The sequence below is a fragment of the Lissotriton vulgaris genome, chromosome 3_1, assembly GCF_964263255.1.
Source record: "Lissotriton vulgaris chromosome 3_1, aLisVul1.2, whole genome shotgun sequence".
NCBI classification, from domain to species: Eukaryota; Metazoa; Chordata; class Amphibia; order Caudata; family Salamandridae; genus Lissotriton; species Lissotriton vulgaris.
The window spans coordinates 189,463,027-189,480,579 of NC_141689.1; the positions used below are offsets into that span (position 1 = coordinate 189,463,027).

The window sequence follows — 17,553 nt, forward strand, 5'->3', positions numbered from 1 at the left end:
TGCAAGATGGCTGGACTGAAAGTTGTGCTTCGCCTCGCCTCCCCCACCTGAGGGGCAGAGGTGGGCACACTGCTCTTCTTCACTTGTTTTTACCGCCGATTCTCCCTCCCAAAGTGGGGGTCAGAACAAGTGAGGACCAGATGCTGAAAGCAGCAAGTGGCCTGGGGAAGCTCACAAAGGTGGCAAGCCATTGAAGCTTCCCCTTTGTGGAGTCTGCCGATCCTGGGGGAGGAGGCTTGGCACCTCGTCCCAGGATGTGCATTGTTTTAGGCCCCGAGAACAGCAGGCTCTCGATCCAGCGGTCCAGAAATATGTCTGGTGGTAGCAGCTGAAAGCAGCCACTCAGCCTGGACACTAGTGGTGGTCGTGTTTCAGGGGGAATCTCTAAGATGCCCTCTATGTGCATTTTACATTAAATCCCACACTGGCATGAGTGTGGGTTTAATGTACTGAGAAGTTTGATACCAAACTTCTCAGTTTTCAGTGTAGCCATTATGGTGCTGTGGAGTTCGTAATGACAAACTCCCAGAACCATATACTCTTAATGGCAGCACTGCATTTACAATGTCTAAGAATGGACTTTAGACACTGTAGGGGCACAAGGTTCATGCACCTGTACCCTCACCACTGGTATAGGGCACCTAGCTAGAGGAGTGACTGATCCATGCCAGGGCAGTGGGTTGTAAGCATGGCACACAGGGATGTGTGCCCTGCGGACTCTTCACTTTGTTCTGCACCAAGACACGCAGCCTGCAAAGGCAGTATGTGAGTGTAACTGTACAGGACTTTTAAGGGTGGCACAATAAGTTCTTCAGCCCTTAGAGGCCTTCCCTGGTCACAGTGCCCTGGGTACCTGTGGTACCATTTGCCAGGGGCTGACCTGTGGCCAGAGATGCTAATTGGGTTTGGGTTTCAATGCAGTTTTAGGGAAAGAGCATAGGCCCCTGAGCACCTGATTAGCAGAAGCCCAGGGCACACCCAGTCACAGCACATCAGCAGTTCAGCAATCTGTAGGGGCAACCATGCCGAAAGAGGGCACTTTCTCACACAGATTGGTTCAGGCCTGAGGGTACGATTGAGAATACTTTTTGCTGGAGAAGTAAATCAAAAGTATTATTAACTGAAAACACCAAAGATTAAAGTTACATTATAATTAGGTGAAATTGTCAGTTAAAATGTAAAATTTTAAATTCTAAAAACCACTAAAATTCACCAGTTACAGATAACTGAATTAACTACACCTTGACCCCTCTTCATGCTTATTGTTATAATCAATGATGCAATTTCAGATTTCACCAGTGATGTTGTTAATGATGTCTTAGAACCCTGATATTAATTCTGCTGAGTCCAACCTAGCGGGCTGGCTCCAAAATGCTAGCGACATCCACGCACCCTTCAGAGATATCAAACTGGCCCGGCGACCTGCGCTCAGCGTTGGTTCTCCCAAGACCTAAAAGCAAAAAAACTCTCTCTGCGCCAACTTGAGCGAAAGTGGCGCCGCTGTTACTCCCCTGACCTAAAATCTGAGTTCATCACGGCCAGGAAGGAATACATGAAGGCCATTTTGGTCGCTAAATCTGCCTACTTTTCCTCCCGTATCCTAAACTCTACAGACAAACCCAAGGATACCTTCTCAATCTTAAATGAGCTGACTGATTTAGACAGCGTACGCCCTAAGGTGGCTCCAACCCAGACCTTCTGCGATGCCCTCAACACATACTTCATTGATAAAATTGTGGACATCAAAGCGAGCATCCCCAGTTCCTCTAGCGTTACCCCCTCTGCTCACCATTCCCCTACCATCGAGGTTACACTAAACAGGTTTCCTACCATGACCTCTGAGCAATTCCTAGCGTTATTGACAAGAGTCAAGTCCGGGGCACCCTCTGATAAATGCCCCCCTACATTCTTAAAGACTGTTTGTCCTCCATCCCTACGCCGGCCCTTACCTTACCGAACACTTCTCTCACTTCCGGCCTAGTACCCCGTGCATTTAAGGAGGCAACAGTCATCCCACTTCTGAAGAAACCTGGGGCGGACCCCTCCTGCATGGCAAACTACCGGCCAATTTCCTTGCTCCCTTTTTTGGCTAAAGTCTTAGAAGCCCATGTCGCGAAACATCTGTCCAACTTTTTGGAGAGCTCAAACTGTCTAGATTCCCACCAGACAGGTTTTCGCCCTGCCCACTCAACTGAGGCGGTGGTAGTCGCGGTCCTTGACTCGCTCCGTGACTGCGCTGACAGACACTCCCCTCAGGCCCTGGTGCTCCTAGATCTGTCGGCCGCTTTTGACACGGTCGACCATGACATACTGATCGACCGTGTCAATCAGGCTGGCATCAGGGGTCTAGCGGCAGATCGGCGGAAGTCCTTTTTGGAGAATCGTTCCCAGTCGGTCCGTCTGGGTACCATGGTTGGCCCTAAACGGTCCATCACCTGTGGAGTTCCTTAGGGCTCATCACTGTCACCCCACCTGTTTAACATCTACATTCTCCCGTTAATCCAGGCCTTAAGAGACATGCAGGTGTCTGTATTTAATTACGCAGATGACCTGCAACTGCTCTTTACGATCGACAACTCCACACTCTCCATTTCTCATTTTCAGTCTACCATGCGGTTCATCCAAACCTGGATGAACCAAAATCACTTAAAATTAAACCCTGGTAAAACTGAGCTGGTGCTTACAGGGGACAGTGCCAAATTCTGGGGCCCTCACTACTGGCCATCCGATATGGGCAAAGCCTCTACCCCTACCCCTGCCGCAAAGACACTTGGAGTGACCCTGAACAGCGACCTGTCCTTAAAAACTCAAGTGGGTCAAGTGGTCTCCAAGTGTTTCTTCCAGCTCAGGAAAATCCGGAAGCTGTGACGTTTCTTCACCCCTGCAGACTTGACCCAGGTGGTGATTACCACGGTTTTGTCCCACCTGGATTATTCCATATACCTAGGCCTTCCCCTTTATCTTTTAAAGCGCCTCCAGATGGTCCAGAATTACACAGCCAGGTTAATTACTGCGCAACCCAGATGGCACTCAGCATCTCCTCTGCTTAGGGACCTCCACTGGCTCCCCCTGGCCCAACGTTGCTCTTTTAAAACTGGTTGCATGATCTTTAAATCTCTACATTGTAAAAGCCCTAAATTCATAGACCATATCCTCACCAGGTACACCCCCTCCCGCAATCTGTGCTCTGCGCACCAAGCCCTCCTCCAGACACCTGCCTTCAAACGCAAACGTACTGGTGGCTGCAGATTTGCGGTTCTTGCATCTCGCCTTTGGAACACCTTCCCCTTTGAGATTAGATCATGCCCAGACCTCTTGTCTTTTAGGAAAGCCTTGAAAACATGGCTTTTTAAACAAGCATATCACTGATCGCCTTCCCCTCCCCCCTTCAGGATTCGTCTGTCTACTCTAGCGCCAGGAAACCAACCGGTGGCAGCGCGCTCAATAAATACTTTTTAACATTAACATGAGTGATGTCATTTGTATAGTCCTAAACAGTGCAAAAGATCTTTCTGCCTAATTTAGTTTCATTCCGTTCAGCTGTTTAGGCACTGTTCATTCCCCCTCGATTTTTCTCGATTCCCTTCACTTGACGGATCATCTAAAACTTTCCAGAAATGAGATGGAGTGAATGAAGCTTTTCTTTGGAAAGTTTCATTAGAATTTATCAAACAGTGCTAAATTATTACCAAACCAAAACATCTATTTCCTATGGAAACCTGGTCCTAAATATAACTGCACAGTGGTGCCCACTGCTGTGTAATTTAAAAGTATTGATATATATTTATATACGCTGCTCATTCGATGAAATGGAAATGTTTCGAGCGTGCCATATTCAAACATTTTGCATCTATAGGAACTGGTTGTGTAAATAAAAAATAGAACTATTAAGATAAAGTCTGACCCCACAACCTCATGGCTTTACAAGAGGACAAAAACTTAATTTAGGGTCTTCTATGTGCTCCTATCAATGCATTAGTTTATTCTAAACATCTTGGCTTCACGGGGGGCGTGGCTACGGAGGCGACCAAGATGGCCGTATCCGTATAGAGCTCCGCCGGTCGGGCAATTCCAGCAGCCCTTGCTTGGCGTAGAGCGAGCAGATCCAAACGTTACCATCTCCCCCTTGTGAGCGTGGAACTCTGCTGCCGAAAAATGTCTTTTCATCATGGCTGCGGCGTTCCTGGGGACGGCGTTTGAGCCTAATGACACCGGCCCTACACTGAGGCATTGCCTGCATTGCGCTGGGGCCGTCAGAGCCGGGGTGAGTTTTCGCCTGTTTCTCTGCCCACCCGCGCCTGAGGTCCTGCTTTAACCTTCTCATGGATCATGATAGGGACAGTACCCCTTCTACCCCTGATTCCAAACCCCAAGGCCAATCGAGAGATCTGCACACACTATTTCCTTGTAGACGTTGAGGCACATTTACACTCTATCCGCCCTGTTTTCACTCACTTCTCTGGGTTCCACAACACATGGACCAGACTAGATTACTGGTTGGTCTCGCCCGTGATTGCTAGCTGGTTGGGATCAGTCCACACTCTCACCCGCACTCTTTCCGATCATTGCCCGGTGCGTCTCCAACTGCTTAACCCAAGAGAGGGGGGTTACGAGAGGAGTTGGCGCTTCCCTGGACAGGCATTACTAGACCCCGTATTCACCGAGGAGGTGCGACAAGCTATAGAAGATTACTTTGATTTGAACACTGGCTCTGTTGACACCTGGGCGGTCCTGTGGGAGGGCTTTAAGGCATATATCAGAGGGTTTTGCATTTCAAAACATGCAGGGGTCCTCCGAGACTTTGAAAACACGCAGGGGTCCTCCGAGACCTGCTCTCCACCTTAGACAAGATCGAAGAAGAGATTGCCGCTGCTGACAATGAACTGCTTACTGCCCCCTCAGACGCCCTTTCCACCACTCGTTTAGCTCTTTGTGTTCAATTTTGTGACGCGGCGGATAGGGAACTTTCATTTCTTAATAAGCACTGCGTGGCACGGCGTTATGGAGAAGGCGAGCGCCCTGGTCGCCTATTAGCAAACACTCTGCGCCCCCCTAGATCCCCAACTTGCATAATTTCTATGACTGGTCTAGACAGCTCTCCAGTACAGTCTACCCCGGCAGTATGTGAGCTCTTTCTCACGTACTATAAGACCCTCTATGCTTCACGCCCTTCCGGGAATCTGGCCGACCAAGAAGAGTATCTATCGGAGGTTGCCCTGGTGTATTTGGAACGTTACATGCAAGAGTTCCTTCTAACCCCCATCACCGCAGACAGCATCATAGAAGCCATTGATGCCTTGCGTGGTTCTTCGACCCCCGGACTGGACGGCTTCTCGGCCGGCTTTTATAAAGCATATAAAGACCTTCCGGTGCCTCACCTGGTTGAGGTCTATGCGGAGGCCTTGGATGCGGGTGTCCTCTCCCCGACGTTTCGTGAAGCGGCGATCATTCTATTGCCCAAACCAGGGAAAGACCCCATGCTCTGTGGTTCATACAGACCGCTGTCATTGCTGAATACGGACTACAAAATCCTGTCGCTCCTGATGGAATTTATAATTTCTCCTGTGCAATCGGGTTTTGTTCCACATTGGTCCACGTCCCTTAACCTCCGCACCTTATTCACGGTCTTACACCGTATTGACCCCGTTACTCCGCCCGTGGCAATTTTATTAGATGCAGAGAAAGCATTCGATTCTCTTGAATGACCCTTCTTCCTTTCAGTCATGCGCCGAATGGGTATGCCGGAGTGCTTTATTGAAACTGTCGACCTTCTGTATACCAGGCCCTCCGCTCGGCTGCGCCTTAACAGTATCTTGTCAGATCCCTTCCCTCTATCGCGGGGCACAAGACAGGGTTGCCCCCTCTCCCCACTATTGTTTATTTTAGCTCTTGATCCCTTGGCCCGGCAGTTTCAGGAGAATCACCTCCAGCACGGGTTGCAGTTTCGAACTGGCCCTTTACTGATGTCCATGTACGCAGACGACATGGTACTATAGGTTAGGCACCCCCACTGTAATCTATCTCCACTAATACGGGAAATTATACGCTTCGGTGCATTCTCAGGGCTAAATATTAACTGGCACAAATCTGTCATTTTTCCAGTCACTACCAGCACTACTCCCTGGTCTTTCGACTTTCCGCTGGAATGGTGATGATTCCGTTAAATACTTAGGAATTCATATCCATCTAGACACTGCATCGATGAAACGCCTCAACTATGGCTCTGCAGTCTCCGCATTGGAATCACAGAATAACCGCTGGATTAGTCTACCCCTCTCCATGGCCGGGAAGGTTGCAATCATCAAAATGGTGGTGCTTCCACGTTTTCTATATTATTTTAATCAATCCCGGTGCCCCTGACCAAAGCCTTTTTCAATCAACTTTGCTCTCTTCTGCTTCGATTGGTCTGGGGTGACTGCACGCCACGGGTCAGCTGGAGAGTCTTGACCATGCCGCCAGACAGGGACGGGCTGGGTGTACCGGACTTCTACTTGTATTATTTAATTGCTCAATGTGTCTATGCTTACTCTTGGTTCCACCCGGACGCACACATTCCATACTTACGTCCAGAGGCAGACTTAGTTCTCCCTAGACAGCTTCTTACAATTCTTCCCACTGGCTTCCCTCGGGACCCGCGTGATATTCAAACTGTATCCACCACATGCTGGCCCTGGATAAAACTGACTATATGTCAAAATAAATTCCCTTTGGGTTGTTTCAAGAAGAGAACACCAATTCTTACAGACCATAAAACAAATAACACTCACTCTTATAAGACCTTTCAGTTGGAGCAATGCAAAATACAACAAACACTTCTATAAAAACAAAATGGATTCAATGTGACATTTTATTCTTGTAAAAACCAAGTAAAAGCAAATATAAAATTATTTTCTTTTTTTCAAAAGAATTAGAATTTGGGAAAACAGACAATAAAGAACGGAACAAATCAGATACACATTCTAGAACTACAACTAAAAACAGTTCCTAAAAGAAATTCCTAAAAGTAATAAGGGAGGTGCAAAATCAAGGTAAAAATTCTACGACAGTTAGAGTGATCCTTGTTCCTTATGTGTTGCACTTCTCCCCTTAGCTCAACGCGTTTCAATGGACATTAAAATACAGCCGCCTTCATCAGGAGTTGGCTGTCTTCCCAAAATTGATTTCTTATTAAAGCACTCACGAGACTTCCTATGACGAACGTCATCCACACAGGCGTGAACGCCTACTACTTGAGGTATAATCGTAATTATTTATACGTCATATGTAAAGGTCATCATCCTTGTAGAAAAACCCTACGCTGTAGGTGAATAATCCGTAGAGGAATACGTGTCAATATAGAACATCCCTTGCTAAACAGCAATGTGGAGTCAGTCGTTTGTATAGCCCAGAAATAAAGGTCGGGAAAATTTTATATATACAAACAACAAAATGTTGCTGCACGCGGTACAGAAGCCTCTCTTGAATCAATTAAAAGAGCTTCAGTGAATCAACACTAGCTGCGTAGTCCGCTTTTTTAAGTGAGAGATTTCAGTCTCAGCTTCTTGCATCGATGGCTTGAAGCGTCCCGATAGCGTTCCGAACAGATTTCAATAAACAGAAACTGCGCAAGCTTTTAGGGCTAGATACGCTTTATTCTCCGGTTTTGCCCCTTCCTAATACCTCTCTTCTTCCCATTACGGAAGAGACACTGGTGAAGCGCACCTTGCAGAAATTTACTATCGGCACCCTCTTGGACCTATCCAAGATGGTCATGTATTCTCTGTGACCGAGGAAGCCCGATTCACTGACCGTTCCTTTATGGACACGTTTATCCTCACCCGACTTCGCTCAGCATTGAGGGCGTGTTTCCCCTCCTTTCCTCTAGCCCCCGAGGAGGTCCCCCCTCTTACTTCAGCGATACAGAGCCCAACCAATGCGCACCTGATCTCCAAATTATATAAGCAATGCGGAACACTTAAACCTTGTGATGACTCCAAACTCACTTAAACCTTGTGATGACTCCAAACTCAGGGCCGGAGGGAGGGAGGGAGTCCTGGGTGGGCCTATTTCTAATGAACAATGTTCTAATGAACAATGGACATATTGCTGTAAGGCCACGACGGATGTCTCTCTGAATAGTCGGCATAAGTTGCTTCAGTTTAAATTTCTCCGGCGGATGTATTTCACCCCGGCTCGTGCACATAGAATCGACGACTCCCGGCCCCACCACTGCCGGAAATGTCTTTTCCCCTTTTGCAGATTTCGCACACTTGACATGGACTTGCCCCAGGATACATCAATACTGGTTAGACGTTCCCGCTCATGGTTAGGCAATTTAGCATTCTGCAATACAAACTGCGAGGAGTTCAGCCCTTTACTTCCCCCCACTTCCAGGCCTACGGAAATCTGGGACCCCTATCGAGACTACATCTGCCGGCAACGAGAGGCCCAGGAGTTCCTGACACAATTTTGCATCACCGCGACCGGGGTGGGTTGAACCCCTTCAATTTCCGTATTGGGGCAGTACGGTGCCGGTGTTTGCACTACTACTTAGCTGTTATCTTCTTGTTGGTATTATTCAATGTACGTAATTGTGCCAATGGAATGATGTTCGTTCGGTACGATGTCTTTGATATAGTCGGTGTTGAGATATTGTGGTGCTCTCTTTTCAGATTTCACTTTGGTCCTCGTCATTTATGTTTATATTTCATGGATATGCTTTTCTGCCTTACTTTTATTGTCATTAGTCGATATCACATTGTAATGTTATTGCTTGATTATGCTTCTATGGGTTTTTTTTGTGTTTTTTTTTGCATTATGTTTTTTCTATTAAGTTCCTGCATTAATTTTTCATTTTTGTCATTCGTATTTATGTGAAACTTCAAATAAAGGTTAAAAAAAAAAAACATCTTGGCTTCACCTAGATAAACCCTGTTCTATTAATCAGGGTCAGTCAATACAATTACAAAAAAGAATTGGGAAGCACAAAAGCTACAATAGATTGTCCAAACTCAGTACTCATAGGTAATCAGTCCTAATAGATAAAAAGGATTTTTTGACATCCGGTACCTTAATGATTAACAAAAATAAAACAATTATAACAACTCAGGTATACTAAAAGGCATCGATTGAAATGATACCTTGGGTACCCTAGCGTTTCGGGATGTAGAAGGCACATTTTATCAAATTCAATAATGAAAAACACGGAGCCCTCTGGTGGTGGTGCCACGGTTCCTTTTCCTTTTTACCAACATCCCCATACCGCTGACTAATGCCTTCTTTGCACAACTACGTACACATCTAATCAAATTAGTGTCGGGTGTGAAACAACCAAAAGTCAGTTGGGGCAAACTCGTACTCCCATATGAAAGAGGAGTTTTTGAAGTACCGGACATGCAGCTCTATTTTCTTGTGGCGCAATGTGGCTATTCGTATCACTGTTATCATTCAGATGCACGTATACCGTATGCCAAACCTGAGAGAGATCTGGTGGACCCAACTTTACTGAATGCTCTCCTTCACGTTGGGATTCCGCGACATCCACATGACATACAACCACTATCCACTATATGTTGGGCTTGGCACAAGTTACTCAGAAGGACGGGAGGGGAGCTATAATATTCACCAGCACTGCCAGTATCGGCGAACGCCTGGCTCCCTCCAACACTTGAGACAGTAGCTAGGCACACCCTTTCACGATTGGGCTTAAAGACTTTAGGAGATTTGTTCCCTGGCGGGCATGTATTTACCCATACAGAAGATCCTCGCTTTTCGACTGCCACTTTCATGGACCAGTTCATACTGACTCAGTTGCAGAGTGCGCTGAGAGATGCCATCACTTCCTACCCTGTAGAACCACTTGAGTTCAGCCCACTCACATTGGTCATCTGGGGAGCATCTCACTTCCAGGTTGTATAGAGCGTGCCTTGCACTACTGCCACAACATGACGCCAAGCTCAGAGATGCATGGGCAACCGATATGAGACACCCTATAACTGATAAGGATTGGAAGGGGTGTTGCGAGCAGGTCAAACTGGTGTCCTGCAACCACATACACAAACTTCTAAACTTCAATATACTCCTACGGGCCTATGTTACACCTCATCAGATGGCTAGAATCAATATCACCTACTTTACGCATCGCCCCAAATGCAACACACAGGCAGCTACATTCATACACATGGTTTGGACTTATAGTGCGATTAGCGCTTACTGGCAGGAGGTACATGAGCTACTCCAGCGAATGACCGGGATGCAACTGACGCCTTAACCTTTGCTAGCACTGATGGGCTACACAGACGCATTGCCCAAAGGCAAAGGCAGATTTATAGCAATTGCAATGCTACTGGCGGGAAATAGTACTTCGCTCAGGCATTCGGCAAAAACCTACAGTTAATCTATGGCTCAAGAGCATGACCTACTTATATTGTAGCCTGCAGCCACCAACATCCCGACTCAAGGAAGTTTGTCAACCTTTAAGATTCTATCTCCGACAGCAGGCGGAACAAGACACACAAGCCACTGAAGAGGGGCAGGGAACAGCGTCAGGAAATTAGAACATTGGGGAACTGCTTGAGAGAGCGTGGAAAACTGATTGTTGAGGACGGGTGGAGGGCCAATATTATCTGCAATCTCTATGTATTATTCAGTGAGGGGCAAGCAGATATGTACCTATAACTAGATACTATCATAACTGTTGATGCAGCGCTATATATCGTACTGGCAGGATATGTTTTAATTGGTTTGAAAATGTTGGACTATCACTTTTTTATGTTACCGTATTTCACTGCTTCTGTATGCTGTTATAATAAAGCAATAAAAGTTAAAAAGAAACATGGAGCCCTCAAGTCCAAAGATTGCAAGAGCCCATCTTTATGGTTTCTAAAATTAGTTTTTTTTAAGATCAGTACTAAAAAGAAGCATCTTGGCCCCGTGTATAAAGTGCAAAATAAGATGAAGTAGCAAGTGCTCTGTATAGAAAGCCCGTCTCACCCACATGGCGAGAGCTTCCTCTCCTGAACCCTGGAGATGGAAAGGCACATTTAAAATGCAAAGTGCCCAATCGTAAAGCAATTAACCAATGTTGATATGTGGGATTCTCACTTTTCCCTAAATAGGGCTCAATGCTGTGTGTTGTAGAAACTTCTGCATACCTAACGACAGAATACATGGCCTGGGCACCTTCCAAACAAATGTTCATTCAGTGATTAAGGTAAGATTACTTGACAATCAATTAATTATTGGTTCCAATCAAGGAGGGATTGTCAAAAATGGGCTCAAGGCCTAATACCTTAAATGTATGTTTTATGTAGGAAAGCCATGGTATCTGGGAAGCTTTATCTAATAATGAAAGACAAACCTCCATCCGTGGCCTCCGATGGAATGACGACACGATTGACAAGATCTCACTGTACGCGGACGACATCCTCGTCTACGTCTCCTCCCCCAAATCCTCTCTTAACAGTCTACTACACGTCATCACTAACTTTGGCAAATACTCGGCTTTACCATCAATTGGTAAATACTATATGTACTACACGGCCCACCCCCTCCTCTCCCACGAGGCTACTCAATCGAAGTAGCCCTGGATGGATTCAAATACCTCGGCATCTTTATCACCCCAGACCCAAAAATATTTTATGACCGCAACCTAAACGGCCCACTTCAAAGACTCCATAAGGACATCTCACATTAGAGATCACTCCCTCTCTCTCTCCGGGGCAGAGCATCCCTCTTTAAAATGCTCGCACTCCCTCGATTCTTGTGTGCCCTGCAAAACTGTCCATTTCCCATAGCTGACTCTTATTTTAACACGCTTGAAGGAGACCTCTGCCTCCTCTTATGGGACGGCGGTTCTCCCCGAATTGCTCTCCTCTCACTTACACAGGGGTGGTATGATGGAGGTATTGCCCTGCCAAATATTCAACTCTACTATTGGGCTACTCAATTGACTGCCACTAACTCCTGGATTCATGGTTCACCCACGAACCATGCTTTTCACCTGAAGAGATACAAGACGGGCCGCGTGGGCTATCTTGAGGCTCTGTATGGCAAACACTCTTGCGCCCGAAATATAGGCCCGATGTCCCACACAATAACAATCTGGCACCGTGCGAACAAACGACTCGGGTGGGCTAACACTCTCACATTATCCACCCCACTTTGGGCTTCACATAAGTTGGGCTCCCTCTGTCACTTTCAGAGCTTTGACAAGTGGGACACAATTGTCATCTCTACCTTGGGTGACATGCTTCACAAGGGCAAATTACTGACATTCGAAGAGCTCCAGAAGACACACGATTTAGCCCAATCTGAGGCCTTCCGCTATCTCCAAATCAAACATGCCATACTCGCCAACGTCCCTGATCTCTCTTCTCTTCCACAATCCTCGCCCCTCGAGGACAGACTCTTGTCAGAACCCCTCCAGGCCAAAGCGATATCCTATACCTACCGTAGATTATGTAATAACATGCCCAACACCTTCCAACTTCTACAAGACAAATGGCAGAATGACATCGGAGTCTTGGATGAGGCTGAATGGCAGGCGGCATTGATGTCCCCGCGCGAATCAGCTATTAACCACAGAGTTAGACTTATACAATTAAAGATATTGCACAGAACATACATGTCCGCTCCCCTTCTGGCCAGGATTGGTAGAAGCACATCGGACCTCTGTCTCCGTAACTGCGGACAGATTGGTACCTTCTACCACATTCTCTGGGAATGCCCGGTGATTCAAATCCTGTGGAAGCGTGCCGCTCGCAAAATGACTAATGCTCTAGGAAAGCCCGTCCCTCTGACTCCCAAATGCGAACTCCTCAATGTTTGGGACCCCACAGATCTAACTTCAATGGAACAGCAATAGCGGCTCTGGGCTTCCTCTTACTGAAACGTGAAATAGCAATGCAATGGGGCTCACCATCTAAACCGCTCTTGATCAGGTGGGTTGCTGCTATGGATGTGTGTATGTTGTCCGAAAAAACGGTCTACAAGGTCAGGGGGTGTCCTGGTGTTTGGGATAAGAAATGGGGACACTGGAATATTTATAGAGGTGAACTGTGTACTTCCCCTTCAACTGACATGGCAATGGCTAGACCTGGTCCCCCTCATAATCGTGCTTGTGATACACTGCTGTAATGTGCCTATTGTCAAGTTTGTAATTCATGACTGTCTGCTTATTACTACCTCTGCTTTTGTTCAATAAAATATTTTAAACAAAAAAAATAATGAAAGACAAACAGCTAGCAAATTCTGGTCAAGACATTCGCAGGTGAAACCAAATTTTAATCGCTAGTAATAGGGGAGCAAGGCTTATCGGGACTTCCAGGTATATCAGCCCTAGTTCTTCATGACAAATTAAAGTGGCTGTGCTGCCTGGAACAGAAAGCAGTCTTCGAGTAAAACGGTTTCAACAGTTTGAAGAATCCCGGCCTTGCTTAAACCCCACAGCCCGGCACCATATAAACCAAAACGGTGGACTTAGACCAGTAAAGACTCAACGTTTCTAGTATTGGTTTATTCTGCAGTTTTGTGGCAAATCTACATAGAGCATCAACGTTCCTATTAAAAAAACGGCATCCTTAAGGTTAAAAGGGGCACCCAGCTAAGAGAATTGTTAAAAATCATCAGTAATTCTAGACATGTCTTCTTATTTTCCTAGGACTTTACATGTGATGGAATAGAACTCCACTTGCTGCCGATGTCGTGTAACAAAAGTGCTGGTGTAATATCAAATGAAGGCAGTACTATGAGGGTGTGACCTAATGAGGTGGGGAGTAAATCTGGCAATTCCATGTTGGCTGTTAAAATTCTGTAATTGTGCCGATCACACCATTTAGCCAAAAACCTAAGACCTGCATAAAGTTGAAAAGATTTTTTTGAATTCATGCCAAGAAAGACCCGCCTTGATCAGAAATGAAAGGTTAGAATGCCTTTGAAGGAGAAACCAGTTGTCCTTAGAAGGCAGTTGTGGAATTTCACCATTTGCAAGCTCTCACTTGTGGCCAACTTGGGAGATGCTGAGCTCTGAACTGCGGCAAAGAACATGCATCTCTAACCCTGCATCTGGAGGCAGGCAGACCGCTGCCCCTGTCTGAAGACTACCTAGATGGATAAGAAACTATAAAGTGGCAGAACAAGGCTTTCAGGTATGTACACAGGGTGCAAGGAGACCGAACAGTGCCTGCAAGAGTCATACGTGAGAAGAGAGACATGCAAGGAGTCTCAGAGCTGGAAATCAACATTGAAAATATGGATGAGGGTGGGAGATTGGGTGAGCGCTCCCTTCAAGGAAGAGAGACTTGTGTAGCTGGCCTGGTTAGTCACTCTGCAGGGCGCAGAGTTGGAGCTGCATCTGCTTTGGCTAGGAGACATCCATGATTTCCATCGCCTATGGTATCGCCAAGTAGCAACTGGGAAGACTCAACCTAACAAAACTAATATACAGAATAGTGGTGAGCAGGAGGAGCATAAACATTCTCTTTCTCAGACTGCTGGTGAGTTACTCTAAGCCTTTACATCCTTGCATGAAGCTTTGTATGTTCTACGCAGTGTGTTTAAGGTTGAGGGCCCTACCCATAGTAATCTGGCAATACATCAGGTTGTTGATGGCACAACAGTTATTTGGCCGGAGGTGGAGGTGATGAATGGGACAATATATTGCATGTAATCGTCCATTTCACATACTTACATGTTTATAATATACATATACAGAGTTTGAGGCACAGAGACAGTGAGTTATTCATATCATTAGAAATATTGTTCAAGTAGCAAAATTGAATTAGAATCCAGCATCATCACGTTGGCTATTAGATCACTTCCCTGTCCCCAAATGTTGATGATTGAGGTTTTACTCAGATCCACAGAAGGCATGGAGCTAGGTGGAGGGATGGTGATCCACAGAAAGAAACCAAAGAAGGTGGTCTCGTCCTCACTTGAGTTGCAAGAACTGTAATTGACCCAGCAATAGTAAAAGGAATACTAGCCACCATGGAACATTTTTGGACTAAGAAAGATGAATTGTTTGACAGAGGAATGCCTTCTGTAGATATGAAGGGTAGTGGCGAATTGACAGAACCTATGGACCCCATTGCATCCCACATCTGACAGGGCTCAGAGAACATGCCTGGGGTACTGATCTGTGTAAAAGTATTTCCCCCTGATACAACCGTGACCATCAGAGGCTCTTCGTGATCTCTGAAGTGGTGTTGGGAACTCGTATTACTAAAAGTAAGAAAGGAGGATGAATGTTTGACCCTACCACTTGGGTGCGCCTACACATGATGATAGCTTCCAGGGTCCACTGATACTGATGAGCTGAGGTTAGCTGAGAAGGAACACAGGTTCTTGATCCTCCAGTAGTGAGAACCCTCTCCTGTTTGACTATGACAGTGCCAGGCAATGACTACCACATAGAAAGGGTGACAGTTCGTGCTTAAATCACTCGATATTGCATGCACCCGGTCATATTGCAACAAAGCAACATTGTCTAGAGCTGGTTAAAGGGTAAATGGGGAATATATTGAGGACCTAATTTAGAGTTTGATAGACAGGTACTATGTGGCAAACAGGACGGTTATACCATCCACCCTATTACAAGGGCCTTATATCCCTATGCATCCTCTGCCGGAAATACATTTACTAATCACGAATCTGACATGCGCCTTGTTCCAGCCCATATTCTAATAGGATGATCTGTTGCGAAAAAAACTGCGTTCCCCAACTGTGTTGACTGAAATAAAAAAGTGAACCTGAGCTTATGAAAAATTGGTACGGTGGTGTTAACAATGTGCATTCGTATTTTTAAGGTGAAATCAAGTTGACGATTATTAATCAAACTGAATAAAATCTTTTTTGCATTATTCAGGCAGCTTGTTGTCCAAGCCCACCATGAACAGCTTGACGAAATGATCTCTTTGGGCATTAAGGAAGAATGCCTGCTTCGCCAGGTATCACAGTTGGTAAGTATATCCTCCTGTTATTAAAGTACTTATCTGATGCACTGTACTAGTTAACTAATGCAATGAGAGTTCCATTTGAGATTGTGGCTATGACAGTATTTGAATAGTCTATGATGGACATCTTGATGAAGGTGGAGCTGCTCTATGGTGCCAGGATAGGGCACTCTTCTTCTGTTTACTGCAGACCGTTTTGTTTCACTGTGTTTCTCCTGAAGGTATGCACTGGAAGGAGATGTTCAAGTGGTTTCATAGTACAAAAGTCACTGAAAGTCTGGGTTTATTGTAGTGACACTTATTGGACATGGGTGGAACAGCTCATTTGGCTACCGCCAGCCTCAGGCTGTTCCTTTATTTCTGGCTTTTCAGAAGTTGTCTACCCCACCACTTACTATCAAGAAGAGATTCCTCTTCCTGCAAAATGTAATAAATGTGCATGAAACTGGCCTTCCACAAAGGAAAACACAAGTGTATTGGATATAAAATTATCAAATGTAGTCAATATATTATAGGAAATACAAATGTTTGAGGATTAATATATAAAGAACAATAAAGACCCAAGTGCAACCAACACAGCAAACACACTATTGGTCATACAGACCAGTGCATACCCACACATACACATATGTCCTAAAATATAAGGGTTCAAAACAGTCTAAATACAAATATATATACAAAAAGCCGAAAGCCCCTCTGACCATCACAGTTAATGGCACTGCGAAATCCACAATGGCTAAGTATAGGGAAAAGGTTGTCACCACTTACTGTCTGCACTCTGACAGCCCCTGGCGCGATCTCACTCGTCCACACTTCTTTTTAGGTTCTGCTGAGCCTTGTTCATTTATTGTCATCATTGTGATTACACTTAAGAATACTGATTACATTTGCAATAAGTTACAAATTAAAAATGTGTTGAGCGATGTTGAAAACATCTGTACAGAAAGCAGTATAGCCGATCACTACTTCTAAAACTAACATTTACATCACATTCTTTGTTTTTAAATTAATTCTAGGCCCGACTGAAATTTCTTTTACCCCAGCATAGTCTTGCATATTTTCTACCATTTTGCTGCCTATTAAAAAAAAAAAAAAAATGATGCCATGTCGCGTAATTAAGTGTTATTTGCGTTATTCACGATTTTGCTATTTTTTAGAGAAAAATGTGTCCTCACATCCAAAAATGTACACCAGAACGCATTTCATGACAAAAAATTGCACAGAATGCCACATCAGTGTTTCACATAATTTCTCGTTGGGTTTTCAGGGATTACACATAATTTCTGTAAAGAGTTGATCGCAATTGCCTGTGTTAGAACCTCAAGGACCAAAGATACAACTACACAGCTGTACTAAACTGTTCCATCTTGGGACCCCAGACTTTGGTGCGTTTCTGCAGACAGCCAGTGACCAGATGTAAATCCGCAAGCATTTGTCCATGCCCTGAAGGCACCCTCTATTACCGGCGACCCCTTGTTTCTCCAGTTTTTAGTAATATTTCCCTTAGTAGGAAGTAGCCCTAGATTTAACAGGGTCTTCATGTCCGTGATGATGTACAGGTTATTTATTGATCTACGGGATGTAACCTTAAAGGTCATCCCATTTAGTGTCTTGATTTCTT

The 17,553-nt window shown here is 45.3% G+C and overlaps 1 protein-coding gene across 3 annotated transcripts in view; it reads left to right on the forward strand.

Annotated features, from left to right (window-relative positions):
- Window positions 1-17,553, forward strand: part of KIF24 (kinesin family member 24) — a 411,488-nt gene that overhangs the window by 317,322 nt on the left and 76,613 nt on the right. For all 3 annotated transcript variants that reach the window (XM_086960290.1, XM_086960289.1, XM_086960291.1), the window contains one exon: window positions 15,845-15,938. In XM_086960290.1, the coding sequence (XP_086816416.1) occupies window positions 15,845-15,938 (94 nt within the window). The remainder of the gene's footprint in view (window positions 1-15,844; window positions 15,939-17,553) is intronic.